The following is an 18,525-nucleotide window of genomic DNA, read 5'->3' on the forward strand; positions in this document are numbered from 1 at the left end:
TTATTGTAAGTGTGGTTTCTTTTCTGTGATTGATCTGTGATTGCTCGAATGTGAGCTTGTATAACCTTATAATACATAATACTGGTTTTTGTTTTTGTTTTTGAGATAGGAACTCACTGTACAGCATTGGCTGGCCTGGAACTCACTATGTAGATAGACCAGACCAGGTTGGCCTTATTTACAGAGCTCTACCTGCCTGTACTCCTGGGTGCTGGAATTACAGGCGTGGTCCACCACACCTGGTTCTACCTGCTCTTAGTTATGCAGTCATGTTTTCATACAAGTTGTATTTTTGACCTTATAAATCAGTCTTTCTTTCAGTCTCTTTATTTCCTAAGAGCCTTTAATTGATGGCTTTTAGTAAAATTTCAACAGATTTGAAATTCAAAAGATGTATTGCATCTTTAACTGTCTGAAACTTTCAGCAGCATCACATGCATATAGCGGCAGCTGGACCTCTACAAGCATTGCCTGTTGGAGAGACACAGCCTCACAGCAGCCAGGGCCCAAACAGGAGTGGCTACAAATTAGACAGTAGCCTGCTGGAGCCAAGAGAATGGGTCGTAAAGAAGGGCTCAGCAAAGGTGCAGGGCTGTGGAGCACCACAGGAGCACCACAGCAGTGTTGGAGAAGAGGGCGAACACTGATCAGGAGAAAGCCCGTGTGTGCGCTGCAGTGCTAGGCAGGGTTAGAGAGAGCTGGTATCCTACAATTTATGTTCAGAAATAAATACAGGAAGCTATTAATACTCTAGAAAAACCCCATATCCTGTGCTTGCGAGTCCACATTGATAACAGAGCAAGAAGGCCATGCCTCTCCGTCCAGATCCTCCTGCTTTATGGCAGGTGAGGTCACCACCACTCCTACTGTGTCTGCCTTCTGTCTCAATGTCCTACAATGCATTTCCTTATTTTCTCCTTAATAAGGTTTTGTTTTGTCTAATTAAAGATAAAATACATGCTTAAAGATAACTTTCTAGATTAAATACAAATTGAAACTATCTTTTGTATTACCTGTTTTTAGTACTGTGTGCATATACAGTGTATTTACTATTTATCTGTTATTACTGAGAATTTAGTTTTCTTTTCACTAACTTTTCATTCATTGTTACATTCATTCATAAAATAGCTTTATTCACTAATTTGAAGTGCTGATAAATAGGAGGCTTCTGTTTCTAACCCTGGATTCTGCAGAATCCCAAGCATGCTTGATTTTGGTACTTGGTATGCACATGTGCCAACAGAACTTTTAGTAATATTGCTCATTAGAGTTTTAGTTTCAGAGATGGCAGTAGTTTCCTTCCTCATTTTCCTAGGTAAGAAAGTCCTAATGTGGGCTGTAGAGATGGCTTTGTGGGTAAGATGCTTGCTATATAATCATGAACACCCAAGTTAATTCTCCGGAACCTACATTAAAACACACCACACACACACACACCAAAACAACAAACCTGGGCATGATGGGCACATTTCTAATCTCAGCAGTGTGGTGGCAGAGACAGATGGATTTCTGGGTCTTGTTAGTCACTAACTAGGCTAGTTGGTAAGTTCTAGATATGTGAGAAACTTTGTCTCAAAAAACAAGGTGGATGATAGCCAAAAAACACTGCCTCAGGTTGACCTCTGGTTCCATGGAATACATACATGTGTGGACACTCGCAAACACAATGCTTGCTCATATTCATATGTGTACAAAATGGGGACAGCAGAGATGGCTCTGTGAATGAGGACTGGATTTGGATCTCTGGCACTCAGGTAGTGCAGTGCCCTGAAGGGGGAGACAGGGAATCTCTGGAGGAAGCTGGCCAGCCAGAGTGGCCGTGTCTATGAGTTCTGAGGGCTTTGTGTTCTGTGGTTTTTTGAGAGACTTGTCTCAATGGGTAAAGTAGATGTGATTGAGGAAGACTCAGTGTTGACTTTGGACCAGTACATGCTCTTGAAGACACCTGTGAATGCTCCTGCGTGCACACACGCACATCTCCACTCACCTCTGAACACGCATGCACACATGCACACACAATAGAGGGTCATTGAGATGGCTCAGCAGGTGAAGGAGGCTGCCATCAAGACTGATGACCAAAATTTGACCTCTAGGACCCACATGGCCAAAAGAAAGGACTGACTCTTGCAATTTGTCCTCTGACCTCCACAAGTGAGCTCTGGCATATGTACACATGCACACACACATGCACACATTAGCAATGTTATAAAGACTAAAAGAAAGAAAAAAGTCACAACGGAAAGAAAGTTTGTTTATTTTGGGGGCTATTAGTTTTTCCATTATTATGTACTTTCCAAACTTTGTTCCAAGAACCACGTAGTTAATTTATATGAAATGTTTGGAAAATTCAGTTGGCTGATAAGCAGGTACTTTATAATAATCTTTTGTATTTCAGCAAGATTCCTGCTTTCCTAAATGTAGTGGATATTGCTGGCCTTGTGAAAGGAGCTCACAATGGGCAGGGCCTGGGGAATGCCTTTTTATCTCATATTAGTGCCTGTGATGGGATCTTTCATCTAACACGTAAGTACAGTTGTTTGCTTATTAATTAAGACTAATGTGTGTGTTTCCATATCACCCAAATAGAAATGAATGGCTTATAGGTGAAAGTGGTTTGCTTTGTAAGATGAATCATGAATTGATTTATTGATTTCTAACCTTACTTTTCCTGTCATTTCCCCATGAAATCACTGCGTAGTCGGTGTATTCCTACTATGGATATTAAGTCCAGTTGAATGTTATCCCTTGTTTTGGATTAGAGCCCTGAGGTGTGTTTCTGTCTGAATTGACTTAGTGATTATAAAGGCATTTTTGTTTCATTTTAGTTATTTTTAATTGTGCTGGATTGATCCCAGAACTGTGTGTATGCTTGATAAGAGCTCTACTTTTGTTTTTCCTCATGCTGAGAAGGCAGAATTTGTAGAGAAGGAGATTCTGCTTCCAAGGAGGGAAAGGCACCCAGGGTATCTGTTAGAGATACAAAGAGTGAGGAGAAAATCTAGATCATCTCAACTGGTGCTTATGGAAAGCCAGAGTACAAAGAACAGTAAGAACCTTGGGCTCTTTTGACTATAAGAACAGTAACTGGGGATGGGGAGATGGTTTAACCTTCCAAGCAAAACGACATGAGAAAGACCAAGATTGGAGGCTCATCATTTGACGGGACTCCCAGAGGAAAAGTAGTGCAACTTGAGGCATCTAACCTGCAAACAGTGAAACGTATAGGTGACAGCTGTAATGGATTAAGTAAAGTGCTGCCTGTGCATTTTTGGGAACTCTGCAGGTCCCCAAGCAGCGGCAGTGGGCAGCTGGTCCCCAGAGCAGCCAGTCCCAGGCAGGGATGCTGCAGTTCCCCAAGTGGCTGCAGTGGGCACTCCAGGAGACCACACCACAGGTTCCTGAAGGCAGTCCCTGGCAGGGAGCCACATGGTGAATGAGAGACAAACTGATAGACACGCCATGCAGAGTGAGGTTGATGTTGGATATTTATTTAGTGGGTTATGGAGGGGAAAGGGGAGAAGGAGAGAGAGAGAGAGAGAGAGAGAGAGAGAGAGAGAGAGAGGGGGGGGGGAAGGGAAGAAGTGGGGAGAGACAGAAGCTGCCTCTTTGAGGAAAGGACTCAGGAAAAGGAAAAAACTCAGGCTGGAAGCTGAAGATCAGCTTGCCTAGGTGGAATGTGAGAGAGTGAGCATGACTTGTCTCCTAAAGGGACAGAGCAGACCATTACAACTGCTCTGCCTAATTGTAGTGTTAGCACCAAACATAGATGGCCCCCGCCATCATGTTCCTAAGAACATGGATGCTAGCAAGTCTTTAACTTGAAGCACAGACTGATGACTATTGTTTTAACTTCGGCACAGTGGCTGCTCCAAGATCTACTGCTATTCCATCCAACAATTGCAACTCCATAGTAACCAGCCTGCTTCTCTAGCAGCAGCCTGGCTACTCAGGCCACAGCCTGGCAGGACTTCTGTTCCCACAGGCACTGGTTCTTGTCACTGCTGCTAAAGGTAGCTTTAAGTCTGTATTGTTCTATTTATGAATAAGACTCAAGATTCCAAGACTGGGGTGAAAACCTGCCAGTTCAGAGAGGCCGAGTAGCAACTAGCTAACTCTCCTTGCTTGTGTCTCCCACAGACCCATACTTCTGCTTTGCCAAACCAGAAAAATTTGTGTCACTCCAAAACCCACCCTACTGCTTCCTGTGTCTCTCTAGCTCTCCTGGATGTCCTCTGATACTCTATGATTACTTTTTGTCAACTAGTTGCTAATGTAGCCTCCTGACCCAAGGTTAATTTTATTTGATTAACCCAAATGTAAACTCAGAATTAACAGTGTGATCAAACAACCTTCAAAAGATGACTGATCTTAGAGGGCTGAAGAATACAGTGTTCAAATTGATAGATTACACAAAACATTTCACTTAATAGTGAACAGGTTCTTGCAACAGATTTTACTCTTATACTCTGAAGTTGAGATTTTGAAGACAGCTTCCTACAAACCTGAATAGCTTTTGATACTGCATTTCCATTCAATGCCTGTGCCAGCTTCATGGAACACAAACTTGGGAGATTCAGGCTAAAGTACAATGTTTTCTGTGTCTTTAAGACCTGTTTAGGTATACTGTTTTGTTTCATGTCACTTGTGTTACTGAATAAAACACATGTCAGTTAGACTGGAGAGATGACTTGGAGCTTAAGAATGCTTCTTTTCTTCCAGAGGACCTGAGTTTGGTTCACGGCACTTATGTCAGGTGACTAAGAACTCCTGCTGTACAGCTCCAGAGGATCTGGAGCCTCCCTCTGGCCTTCACAGGCACCTTCACACATGGGGCATAACTACATATAGACATGCACACATTTCGGAATTATAATCTGGTTGTACTCAAAGATCAAAGCTACAGGGCTTTAAGAATGGCAATAGATGCAAATGTCACTGCCCTAAAAAAATCTGTAAGTTAATGAATGGTAGTGAGGTTCCAGTACCACCCCCTTGAGCTCCTTGGCAGGAAGGACCCATGACCCTGTCCTTGGTACTTGTGAAAAGGGGGAATGTGGAGCCCAGGTCACACAGCTGCCAGAGCAGGTAGCATCAGGTTCCAGGAAAAGTCATAAGCCTGCACCACCCAGGAACAGACCATCCAAAGAAAATTCCCAACATTCCAACCATTGTAGACAGGATCACCTGCCAGCACATATCCATCACTTTTCACCAGGACAGCTTTAGACAAGTATCAGCCAATCAGGGGTCCTGAACCTTAGAAGTCCCTCGCCCCTACCTTTGCTACCCAACCCCAACTGAGCTTGGGCTGGGCTCTCCGATCACTCCAGTACGTTGAACATATGAAGAGTCTGAGTTTACAAACTTGTGTATGAATAAAGACTTTTTGCTTTAATAAATAAATAAATAAATAAAATTTAAAAATTAAAAAAAAGAACTTAAGCCAGGTGGTGGTGGTGTATGTATTTGATACTCTGGAGGCTCTAGAGGCAGAGGCAGGTGGATCTCTGTGAGTTTGAGGCCAGCCTGGTCTACAAAGCGAGTTCCAGGACAACTAGAGCTGTTATACAGAGAAAGCCTGCCTGTAGCACGAATAATAAAAACTCAGAGAAGGGTTCAGCCTGAAGATCAGAAAAACAAAACAGACAAGCCACTAAAGAACTGCAAGAAATCCTCAGACTGAAAGAATAATCCTGACTCCATAAGTCCTCAGAATGAGACTATCTGAGAGCTGTCTGCTCCCGTTTTATATTCCTCTCTAGTGCCAGGATTAAAGGTGTGCACCACTACTGCCTGGTTTCTATGGCAACTAGTGTGACTACTGGGATAAAAGGTGTGTGTCACCACTGCCTGGTCTGGACGGATGACCAGTGTGGCTGTTTTACTCTCTGATCTTATTAAAATACAAATTAAATATTACTACACCTGTCTCAGAAAGTTAAAACCCAATACCCTCTGTCTCAGTATGTGTTTTACTTACTGAGTATGACTATTGGCTCCCACTGATAGTTGTAAAACCGTGAATAAATAATCTGCATTTCTGAACCAGTTTTCCATGTAAAATGAGAATGGCAATGCTGTACTACCTGCATAACTGTTTTGTAGTTGAAACATGAAATGTCTTATGTTAGTGCATATAAGCTGTTGCTTATAATGATGCTGTTTTGTGAATATAGGTTTTTTTATTTCATTTTTTTTGTTTTTTGTTTTTTTTTTTTGTTTTGTTTTTTCGAGACAGGGTTTCTCTGTAGCTTTGGAGCCTGTCCTGGAACTAGCTCTTGTAGACCAGGCTGGTCTCGAACTCACAGAGATCCGCCTGCCTCTGCCTCCCGAGTGCTGGGATTAAAGGCGTGCGCCACCACCGCCTGGCTTTATTTCATATATTTTTGAGATACAGTCTTACTATGTAGCTCTCTGACTTGCCTGGAACTTGATATGTAGACCAAGCTGGCCTTGAACTTACAGATAACTGTCTACCTCCGTCTCTTCAATGCTGGCATTAAAGGTATGTGCCATTATGTCCATGTATGAATATGGATTTTAAATGTCAATGTGTTTTCTCTTTTTTTAAACATTTAACATTGTGTTAACATGCATAACATTTGCTGTTGATCATTGTTGGATGTAAAGTTCAGTGCACTGAGTACATTCCCATTGTTGAAAAGCCAGTATCACCATCCAGTTTTAGAGACTTTAGAATAATTGTTCCTGTTTATTATGCTTTCTGTTAGATTTTTAAAAATACATATTTTGCTCATATTGTATATCTGTGCACTGTGTGTGCATATCTGGTTCCCATGGAGGTCAGAAGAGAGCATTAGAGCCCCTGGAACTCGAGTTATACATGGTTATAAGCTGCCATGTCAGTGCTGTGACTCAAACTTTGGTTCTCTGCAATAGCAACAAGTGCTTTTAATTGCTGAGCATCTCTTCCTCTCCAAAGATTTATTTATTTTTATGTATGTAGGTATTTAGTCTGCATATGTGTGTGTGTGTGTGTGTGTGTGTGTGTGTGTACCATGTATTGACTGCAGAGGTTGCCTGTTAATACCTATTTATTAGGTATAACTTAAAAAAATTGCAAATGTTGCTAATAAGTATTTTCTTCCTTCTTTACTTCCTCCCTCCCTCCTTCCTTCCCTCCCTCCCTTCCTTTTCTTGTTTTTTGAGACAGTGTGTCTTTGTGTTGCTTTGACTGTCCTGAAACTTGCTCTGTAGAGAGATCCACTTGCCTCTGCCTCCTAAGTGCTGGGATTAAAGGCTATGCCACCACTGCTGGGAAACTTTTTTTTAATGGCCATGTTGTAAATCCTTTACACCATTGTGTATTCTGTGTAGATATGTACTTGAGAATGTGTGTTGTATGTGTCTGAATGCTTGGAAGATACAAATGTCATGCTGGCTCCAGGTCATAATCTGCAAACTTTTAGTTTGTTGATCTCTGCTCTAGAGTCTTCATGCAGTACAGGTTCTTAACCTCTGAGGCATTTCTCCAGCTCACTCGGTGCAGAAACTTTATTTTAATGTAGTCCCATCTGTTAGTAGTTGGGGCTGGCTCCTGTGTTACATCTTCTGTTCAGAATGTTCTTGCCTACCCCAGCATCTTGAAGAGAATTCCCAATGGATTTCTTTGAGAAATTCTAGCTTTTCAGGTTTTAAATTAGGGTCTTTGATCATTTTGAATTGATTGTTGTACCAGGTACAAGATATGAACCTAATAACTCCATTCTTCTTCAGGTAAAAAGCAAGCTTTGCCAGCACTGTTGAAAAGGCTGTCTTTATCCAGTGTATGTTTTTGTCTTCTTTGTCAGAATTAAGTGGGCATATCTTTTCTGTTGTTTTATATCTAGGTTCTCCATTCTGTTCCATCGGACTACCCGTCTATTATTATACCAGTCTCAGGCTGTCTTTATTATTGTAGCTCTGTAGCATTATTAGAAGTCAGGGATTGTAATGTCTTTAGCAGTGTTCTTACCTTTGGCTGTTCATGGTCTTTCATATATTCATGGTTCCAGATGAATTCTTGAATTGTTTTCATCAGAGTTTTGATAGGTAGATTAGTTTTGGTAGTATAGCCATTTTTTTTTTTTGCAGTATTAATTCTGTCAATCCAGGAACATGGGATATTTTTCCATCTTTGATTTTTGTTTTCAGTGTCTTGTTATACATCTCTGAAGCTCATTGGCCTTTGGGCAATCTAGAGGAGTCAGTGAGGTTTGGGTTCCCAGAAAGTAAAAAGTCGAGAGTGATTGAGGAAAAATCCCAGTGTAACCTCTGTCCTCCACATGTGCAGACAATGTGGGCCAGCATGCACATATGCACACACCTACACCAACAAGCACCCTCCCACATACACGCAAAGTAGAGGGTGAGAGAAGCACAGGATGCTGCCTCTGATCTCCACATAGGCACGAAACAGGTGAGGAGATCCATGTGCACACACAAACACACACACCAAAAAAGGAAAAGAAATGCAAAAAGAAAAAAAACCGAAAAACTAACCTGTAATAAATATCAAGTCAATCAATGCCACATAATATTAATAACAATATCAAAATGAGATGTTACAGAAATAAACTGGATTAGGTTATATGAATATCAAGATGAAAGGGTACACTTATTTAAAAGTAATAGATACATTATTTTTACTCAGGCCCATGGGCATGTAAAGGGATGTAGAGACATTTGATGGAAGAAGACGGGAAGCAGGGTGAAGAGTTAGCATTTCAGCCTAAGGAAGGGAGGGGAGAAGGAAGTGTGGGCTACATAACTTAGACTTGAGTAGAATGCTGATAAGAAGGTCACTGATTTTGCCACAGATTTTGAGTGCTGCTCATTTGTCAATGTTCTGGAATGTTACTCATTTTCCAAAGCTCTAAAAAAGACTTTCGAGATGGGAGAATGTACGTCGTGAATAGCAAAGACACTTGCTTTGTAGTGTGTTGTAGCTAATTGAGAGGTATGCCTTACACAGGTCTGAAAGCCAGCAAAGAAAATTCATATTCCTCTTGTGGGAGAAGGAAGAGGTGGGGGTGGAGCTAGAAATGTAGGTATTATATCAGGCTGACTCTTCTAAGTTAATATTTATGCCTCAGACATTAGTTTTGGTTGGATGTTAATTTGTAACTGTGTTGACTTCTCCGTAGCTAGGAAGGCTGGTTAGCTCGCAAGATGCATTGGTTCTGCGCATCCTCAGCAGAGCTTTGTCTTTCTTCTCTCAGTGTTAAGCGCCTCTCAGAGGTCTGGGCTAGCAGTATGACGCCGGGTGTCCTTTGCGAATGTACACTATACCAGTTTTAGAACATAGAAATGCACTGCTTTTATTCTCTCAGAATAATCATAATACTAAGCTCAAGACCTTTTTAGCCAGTAATTTACTCGCTATAATTTTATTTTCAGTGCTTGTTTTATAAAGTACGAGTCTATTTTGCTAAATATAGCATTTCAGATTTTAGATTAACTGCTAGTTGTACAGTGGGATTTTATCTTATTCGTTTATTTATTTTTGACAGGATCTTTCTAGTATGTAGTTCTGCTGTCTTAGAACATGCTGCGTAGATCAGGCTGGCCTTGAACTCACAGAGATCCGCCTTCCTGTACCTTAGTATTTTGTTGCTATTTCTTTTTGTTTCTGAATATGCAGTCTTAATCCTTAGAAAACACTTCCCTCTTTTCTTTCCAAATAGGACTGTAAGCATTTGTGAACTACACTTCTCTCTTGGCTTGTTTCTCTCTTAAGCTGGTCCGCCCAGTTCCTAATGGACACATCTAAGATCAGTTCATGTAAAGATGGTTTCTGTGCAGATGGTTAGAATTTTTGGCAAGGAAAAATAAAGGCTTTATCCTTTCTCCTGTATTATTAATGGCAGATGTGTCTTCTCTCTGTTTTATATTACTAGCCCCTATATCTGTTTGAATTTCATATGTCACAACTGTTTAGTTAGAGCTTCAACAACACAGCTCCGGAGAGCTCCTTTAGTTTTGTTGTGGGCGCGGCTAAAAAAGCTGAAGGTGGGACTCCAGTTTCATTCCCATCTGGAGCTCGAGCCCTCCAGGCACTACCGCTTTACTGAACTGCTAAATGAGAAGGTAAAAATGCCTTCATTCAACTGCTCCACCCCCTTAGGTTAAGTTAGGTGTTTATATGTTAGTAAATCACCTTTAATTACCATGAACGTAAACTTCTGTTTTCAAGAGCCCACCTTCCCCCTCCATAGCTCGTCATTTAGAAATTTTAAATGGGTCACACATTTTTGCCTAGACACAAATAGCCAATATAAAGTCTTTGATTGTATTCTAAAATAATGCAGTTCTCCCCCGTTGGGTTCTGTAATTATCTTTTTCATCAGTATTTATTAAATTAATCTAGTATTGGATTTCAGCAAATAATTTGACCAAAGCCCATGTGTTTTCTTTGTTTCTTTAGTACAAATTCAGTGGGATAAATAATTATGCAGTAATTCTCATCTTCATATACAAAGCATTCTAACAAACAGCCAACCTCTGTTCACTCTGGAAAATACTGCGGCAGAAACCGTCCCTCTACTTTGCACTGCAGTGGTATACGAAACTGTAGTCTACTATTTGCAGCTTAATTGTTTGTATATATCCTTATATCCCTGGTGGTCTTATATCTATTTTAGGTGATTGGAGCAGTCTTACTTTTTCTTGAATATTTTTTTGATGTAACTTTGAGGCTTCATTTCCTGTCCTCTGCTCAAAATAGCCAACTGTAGGGGTTCTTTTGTAGCTTTTGTATCATTAATGAGTTGAAATTAATCAGGGATGTGAGGGCAACTTCTAAGGTCCAGGAGAATCTCTTGATCTTCAAGCATCCAATTTTGAACCACATTCTTCTTAGCTGTCAGAACTCTGTCATTTGTGAAGTTAAAAATGTTATTATCGAAACAGGCTTGGTTTTGTAAAGCAGTGCAGTTTTTGACTTAGACTTATTTGAGTAAATCGAACCAACTTCCTTACAATCTATCATTTTGCAGACTTTACATGGATACCTTGAGCTCTCCTTTCTGTGCCAAGTAGTCCTCCTACAGCAGTGATGATACCAACTGCTTGGTATCACCATTCTGCAGATGTCCGTAATCTGCAGATGTCTCTAGTAGCAGTGATTATCGTGGCACTTTGACTTCAGTAACTGTTGGAGGATAAATAACCAAGGGTACTATGGAGTATATTGAGATTTTAGTAAGTTGAGGTGTGGGAGGGAAATATGGTGGGTAAAAATAAGGATTAAGTATTAGATTGAGCTTGAAAGAAAAAAGCATTTGAGTTGGGTAAAGTAGCTAAGAGGGGAAAGCTGGGATACTGTTAGGGAACATGATTTTAGAGATTGCGAAAGGTCTGTGATGTTATAATTAGGAAGTAAAAACAGGAAGTGAATAAAGATGAGAGAGAGAGGAAGGCAGGAGTGAGAGGTAGCTGAAGGGTGGGTACCTTACAGTAAACCAGGTGTGGGAAAGCTTAATCAGACTAACTAGTGTTAATATTGGGATAAATTGGTTTTTATGAGATAATGTATTCACATATTGCCAGTACATTAATACTTTAGCATATATTTTATAATAATTCAAGCTTCATATCTAAATTTTAAAAAACTAGGTCCTTACAAGACAGAAGTAGTGGTCATATAGAATTATAGCCTAATTCAAGCACTCGGAAGTAAAAGGATCAGAAGTTCAAAACAAGCTTCGCCAATGTAGTAAATTCAAGGCCAACCTGAGCTACCTAAGACACTGCCTCAAAAAACCAAAACTCTGCCCTCATAAACTAATATCTGTGTAGTCAGTGTCACTGGTGCTGGACAAACCTTCCCAGCAGGTCAGACAAAGGGACAGGGAAGCTGGCTCAGCAGGTAAAGTACTCACTGTTCAATCATGAGGATCTGAGTTCAGATTCTCAGCAACCAAATAAATTCTAGGAGTGGTAGCCTAGCTATGTTCCAGCATTCTGCAGGCAGAGATGGGATTCCCAGAGGAAGACATCTAGCAAGATGACCTGAGTAAGTAAGCTGTGGGTTCAAGTAAGAGATCCCGCTTCGACTTGTAAGATAAATAGATCAAAACATGATCAAAGAAGACATCCAGGGTCAACCTCTAGCCAACACATATGTGGGGTTATAAGGATGTCTACCTGCACATACCCATGGGCTCCATAAACATAGGGACACACCTAATGTTTGTGGGTCCCTGCATCTGTTCCCATCAGTTGCTAGTAAGCCTTCCTGATAATGATTATGCTAGGATCTGAGTCCTGGCTTGACCTTTGATAGAGCAGGGGCTTCTGCCTGAGGTGTGGGGTGGGGATCTGGGTGCTGGCATAGCCTCTGGCTGGTAGAACAGAGGGCTTCCCTTCTCTCTCTATTTTATTTTTATAACCACCTGTTGTTTTGTGTGCATTGCATATTTTTGAACAAAGTGCTCATCACTTGTCAGCCACAGTGGAAGCATAGAAATGACTTGTGCTTGTTTTGCAAAAAGTTCTTTTGTATTTGTGACAACAGCTTTGTTTTGTACAATTAATGTATTACACGCTAGAATAATCTAAATTGCAGCCACTAAATGGAGATGTAGAGGTTTTTTTTTTTTTGCCTTGAACCAAATTTGTTGACTAAATGTGTGCAGCTATTGACTTATTTAACATGACAGTTTCATTAAAAAAAATCCGTGAAGTTTAAGCATGGTTACATTTGTATAAATTGTATATTTATATTTATTAATTTATATTTTCCTAATTATAAGTTGGCCTTCAAGATATATAGTAACAGGTTATAAACTCCATATGTGAAATATCTTCAGTTGCACAGTTTGATTTCTGATGAGTTACTGCTTTAAGCAAACACCCACCGTCACTTTAATGGAATTGCTCTAGTTTAGTTCCTGATAAAATGTGCTGCTGCAGGGTTTTTTAATCCTTTTTCCCTGTTGGGAAGAAAAAAGTGTAACTATTCGATTAAGGTTTCAGATTGATACTGGAATAAATATTTAGACTGTTAGCTAACTTCTTTTGTACTTGCACGAACATTAACTCCACGCTGCAGTCTAGATGGGTAGAGACTTTACCAATGTCTTTTTCCCCTGAATTTCTCCCTTGATCTGTTATTAAATAATTCTGGTTATAATTTATTTAAATTGTTAACAACTTTAGTATATTTACATTATTTAAATTTACAAGTATTTTCTTCAGATAATTATTTCAATGAACAAGTTTTAGAAATAATTGAAGAAAATTGCTTAATTAAGATAAGTTTATCTTGTACTTTGTAAAGAGCTTTAAGAATGTCAGTATTTAGCTTTTATTGTAATAAGACGTGGAAGGTTAATTTGGAATAAGGGCATTTGCTGATCTGTAGTGTTGTGCTCCTATGTGATAAACAGACTTGCTGAGCTGTAGCACTGGTCCCCCTGTGCCTTCAATGATTAAAGAGCAAAAAAAGTGCTTGCAAGTACGACTTTTTGTTCTTTTTTAAAACAATCTAAATTCAAATGGAAGCTTTATTATTTGCATGAGGAGAATGCAGGAGTCTTTTTGGCTCCTTGGTTGCTTCTGTGTGCGTGGTCTAGTGGACATCAGTGCAGAGTGAACGGCTAGGCTAAATGAGTCATAAGACGCAACATCTGCTGGCTTCAGGCCCTGGAGACAGCCTGAGTGCTGCTGTGAAATCTCTAATCAGTGCATCTGTCCCCGAAGCTTCAGTTGCTACAAGGATAGTTTTCTATTTTGGAGTACTCACTGTATGAAGACAGCATATTAAATTTTTTTGTGATGGAACTGGAAACTTTGTGCTGGTGATATCTAAATAGTAGAGTTATAGCAATGATCATTTTGGGAGTGAAAATACAGGAAATGGCAATAAGTCTGTCCACTTTAACTGTTTCATGTCTTCTGGTTGTTTGTGGTCAGAGTTTTACATTACAGACACACAGGTGTTAATGTCTTAGGAAATACAGCCACTGTAGCAAGGGAAATGTAGGCCATAGCTGGGTGCCTCGGAAGAGAGATGAAGTGGGGTGAGGGAGACAGAGAAAGTGTGTTACATGAATGTTTATGAACTCATTAGTATACATTTTGTCTTAAAAATCACCCTTAATTTTCAGTTCTAAATAAGCTATTTAATGGGCAATGTTCACATGGATTCTATTAAGAGATGTTGCCTTACTGGTAGAGCTAAATTTTGTATTTTGGTGTTTCAAGACAGGGTTTCTCTCTGAGTTCTGGCTCTCCTGGAACTCCTAGGTAGAGCTAGAGCCCGCTGGCTGGCCTTGAACTCAAGAGATCTACCTGTCTGCCTCCTGAGTGCTGGGATTAAAGGCATGTGTGGCTGCTGTTGCTACCGTCACCACCACCACCTGGCTAAGATTTGAAGTTTAAATTATAGTTTCCATTACTCAGTGTTCTCTATGCTGCAGTTCTTTGTATTACCAAGCTTAGTATGTTTTATTCTTAAAAAAATAACTTTAGTTATTTAGATAGTAGTATGAAGATTGATAGATTTTAAGGTGATCTTAAAATTTTAAATATCTGGGAATACTGATTTCTTGTCCCTGAATCTCTAAAATAATATGCTAGGGATTTGGAAACACTCCCCCCTACTCTATATTGTAATTCTAAAATGAATCATTGTTGCTGTACAAATGTAACTGCTGTAAACAAAACAAAACACTCTTTAAAAAGTTATAAATTAAAAAAAAAAAACCTGGGCGGTGTTAGTGCACGCCTTTTATCCTAGCACTTGGAAGGCAGAGGCAGGCGGATCTCTGTGACCCCACGTGTGTGCCAAGGCGCACACATGTGCAACACACAAAATAAATAAGTGTAAAAAAATTAACATAAGATTCACTCTGTTTGAGGCATATAAAAGGTATTTCAGCTTCTGCTGTTCCCTACAAGGTGTTCTCCGCCCCCCCCCCCAACAGAATATTATAAGACATAAAAGACCAGGGAAAACACACTAAATGAAGAATCAATAATTGAAACTAGCCTTAAGTATGTAATACATGTTACTATTTCACAAGGAATTTTAAATAACCAATTAATATGTAAAAGTTCTAAAGAAGTGGACAATATGTATGACCAGTTGGGTGATTCCAGTGGAGAGAAAAGGACAGAGCACGGAAAGGGACACTGGGATAGAAACTACAGCCACAGGCTGGCTGCTCTCTGCCAGCCTCATGCTGCTGGAGCCATCCCAGGGAAGGGAGCCTGCAGAAGCTCGGGCTTGAGGCCGGTCTCGGGGCATTTTTTAAATTGATGGGGGAGGGTCCAGCCCGTTGTGCGTGGAGCCATCCCTGGACTGATGGTTCTGGGTTTTATGAGCAGGTTGAGCAAGCAAGTAGCACCCCTCCATGGCCTCTGCATCAGCTCCAGCCTCCAGGTTCCTCTCTGTCTGAATTTCTGTCCTAACTTGCTTCAAAGATGAACAATGCTGTGGAAGTGTAAGTCAAATAAACCCTTTCCTCCCAATTGCTTATGATTGTTTCATCCCAGCAATAGAGACTTTAACCAAGACAGTGACAGACAACAGATGCTTTAGCCTCATGATTAAGGTCCACACAGTAAGAAGCATCGACTGAAACTAAACCCAAAGAGAAGAAAGCATATAGAAATACTAAAGAGAGTGTCAAGAGAAGCTCTAACAGTGGCCTGACATGTAAGGGAAGTCTTACGTGTGTCACTTTGTCCCGGGGATGTGTTAGGAGAAACACTTTAGGTGTGTAAGCTAGTATATGTACAGAAAACTAGGGGACAGCCTGCTACTTACCTAGATTGCAGGAAGCAGGTTGTTGATTTTAGACTGACTATATTGCAGGAAATTGTTAAGTTTTGTGGATCCAAACCCAGGAAAGTTATAGTAAAAATACTGGGTGATAGGATCGGTCAGTACACACTTACAAACATGACACTTGGTTAGCAAAGGCAGGAGGATTATCAGTTCAAGTCAGTGTAGCCTACACAGACTGTGTGCCCGAAGCAAGCTAAATAACAAACCCTTTTGTAATCGGGAAAATTTCAGCAGAAGTATAATCTTCTGAGACTTTTATTGTATATAGTCTGGTGTTAACTAAAACATTATTGTGTGACAGGAACCCACCCCCCACATATGTATATGAATGAAGTTTTCCCGAGTGCTGTGGATCAAACCAAGGGCCTTGTAGATGCCAGGCTAGTGCTCCGTTGCAGTTACCATGCTCATCAATGTTTGTAAATAATGACCAGAGATTGCCCAGAATTCATGAGACTCGGGTCCAAGAAGCTTAATGATTATAAATAGTATAGTGTGTGTATACCTAAATTTTAGTGGAAGGAAATTGGTCTGGGGGGATGGCTTAGTGATGATACACTTGCCTAGCATTTGTGAGGTCCTGGGTTTAATAACTGGTACTGGTAAAAACAAAACGAAACAAAAATAAAAAACCAGGAAACAGAAAGAAGGCAAGTCTCAAAGGCATCTACAGAAACGTTGCTTACAGAAAATAGAAAGAGTGTGACTTTGGTAGTCCCAGATACTTGGGAGATGAGGAGAACAGGATCTTTTGAGCCCAGGAAGTCAAGGACCTGAGAACTGACTTTCTGTGAGAAGCTATGAAAGCTAGGAGACAGTGGAGTGACATTTGTTTTCTTATTGAGAATTTTGTTATAATAAAATGTGTTTTGATCTAAGCCTGGAGGAATGGCTCAGCAGTTAAGAGCTCTGGCTGTTCTTTCAGAGGACCCAGGTTCAGTTCCCACCACCCAAATAGCACCTAACAATCATCTTTAACTTGAGTTCAGAGAATCTGATGCCCTTTAAGACTGGGTTCCACAGGCACACTTGGTGTACACACACACATACCCAAAACAGGGTTTCACTATGCATCCCTTGCTGTGCTGGAACTCACACTTAGACCAGGCTGTCCTTGAACTCATAGAAATCCTGCCTGTCTGCCTTCTGAGTGTTAGGATTAAAGGTACGTGCCACCACACCATACAAAAAAAGCAAATTTTGTTTTTTGTTTGTTTGTTTTTTTGAAACACTCTTACTATGGAGCTTTGCCTGGCTGTAGACCTGGTTGGCCTCAAACTTACAGAAATCTAGTTTGCCTCTGCCTCCTGGGTTTTGGGCTTAAGGGTATGTGCTATCCTGCCTGTCCAATTAAAAAAAAAACAATGTTTTTTTAAAATGTGTTTTGATTAAGTTCAGCCTCTGTTCATTCCAGTTTCTACTTGACCCCTCTCCACTGTTCCCTCCCAACTTTGTATCTTCTTTCATTTTTTAAAAAATGTAATTCTCCGAGTTCACTCAGTGCTGCCAGTATGTGTATGGATGTGGGGCTACATGGTATCAGTTCAGGGGCTGCATCCTTGAAAAAAATTCTCTCGTAGTTGTCAGCACTTGCTAAAGCTTCTTCTCTAGGGCTTGGGCCTCAGGACCAACTTCTCCTCTTCCCCCAATGCTGGGATTTTGTCTGGCCTGATTTTGCACAGCTCATGTGCATACACTCAATAGCCACTGAGTTCATTTGTACAATTGCACTGTTGGGTCCTGAAAACACTATTTTATTGTAGTTATCCACCCCCTCTGGTTCTTAAAATCTTTCTGCTTCCTTTTCCATGATGCTTCCTGGGCATTGAGAGGAGGGTGTATAATGCTATTTAGAGCTGAGCACTCCTGCAGACTCTTAGCTCCCTTTGTTACCAGCTGAGGGTCACTGTTAATTGCTATCTGCTGCTAAAGAAGCTACTCTTAATGAGGGTCACTGATCTTTGGGTGTAATGATAACTCATTAAGAATTGGTTTAAAACTCTGTCTGTTAGCAGAGCAACAGTAGAAGGTTCTCCCCGAGGCCTAAGGCCTGTCTAGCCAAATGTTTTTGCCCCTGATTGTGATACCAGGCATGAGTTTGTCTTGTCAGAAAGTTGTTTGATTACTCCTATGACATTTGTACAATATAACACTGTGGGCATAGCCTGCCAGGCCAGGCAGACTGTAGCTTGCAGGATTCATAGCTTCATGAGATTTATGATTGATTTTTTTTTTTTCTGCTAGTGTATACAGATCCTTCTAGCACTGTGAAACTAGCCAGTAGGGGTGAGACTTCCAGGTCAATACCAACTTGATTTCTCAATTTTCCATGACTTAAGTTTGTGGTATCTTCTGTAATAGGTTCTTAACTCCCTCCTTCTGTTGGAAGGAGGCTGCTTGTTGGTTCCTGGCTGCCCGGCTAGCTTAGACCCAAAATAATCACACAGAAACTGTATTAATTAAATTACTGCTTGGCCCATTAGCTCTAGCTTCTTATTGGCTAACTCTTATATTAATTTAACCCATTTCTATTAATCTGTATATTGCCGCGTGGCTGTGGCTTACCAGGTAAACCAACGTCTATGGTGGCTCCATGGCTTCTATCTGACTCCACCCTCTTTTCTCCCAGCATACAACCTAGCTTTTCCCGCCTAGTTCTGTTCTTCCCTTGCCATAGGCTCAAAGCAGTTCTTTATTCATTAACCAACAAAAGCAACACAGACAGAAGG

General features: G+C 40.6%; 1 protein-coding gene across 1 annotated transcript in view; it reads left to right on the forward strand.

Annotated features, from left to right (window-relative positions):
* The window catches only part of LOC119819098 (obg-like ATPase 1), a 74,918-nt gene that overhangs the window by 12,944 nt on the left and 43,449 nt on the right, over positions 1–18,525 (forward strand). The window contains exon 4 of the mRNA XM_038337121.1: positions 2,396–2,523. Coding sequence (XP_038193049.1) covers positions 2,396–2,523 — 128 coding nt within the window. The remainder of the gene's footprint in view (positions 1–2,395; positions 2,524–18,525) is intronic.

The sequence above is a fragment of the Arvicola amphibius genome, chromosome 7 (genome assembly GCF_903992535.2).
Source record: "Arvicola amphibius chromosome 7, mArvAmp1.2, whole genome shotgun sequence".
Lineage (NCBI taxonomy): Eukaryota > Metazoa > Chordata > Mammalia > Rodentia > Cricetidae > Arvicola > Arvicola amphibius.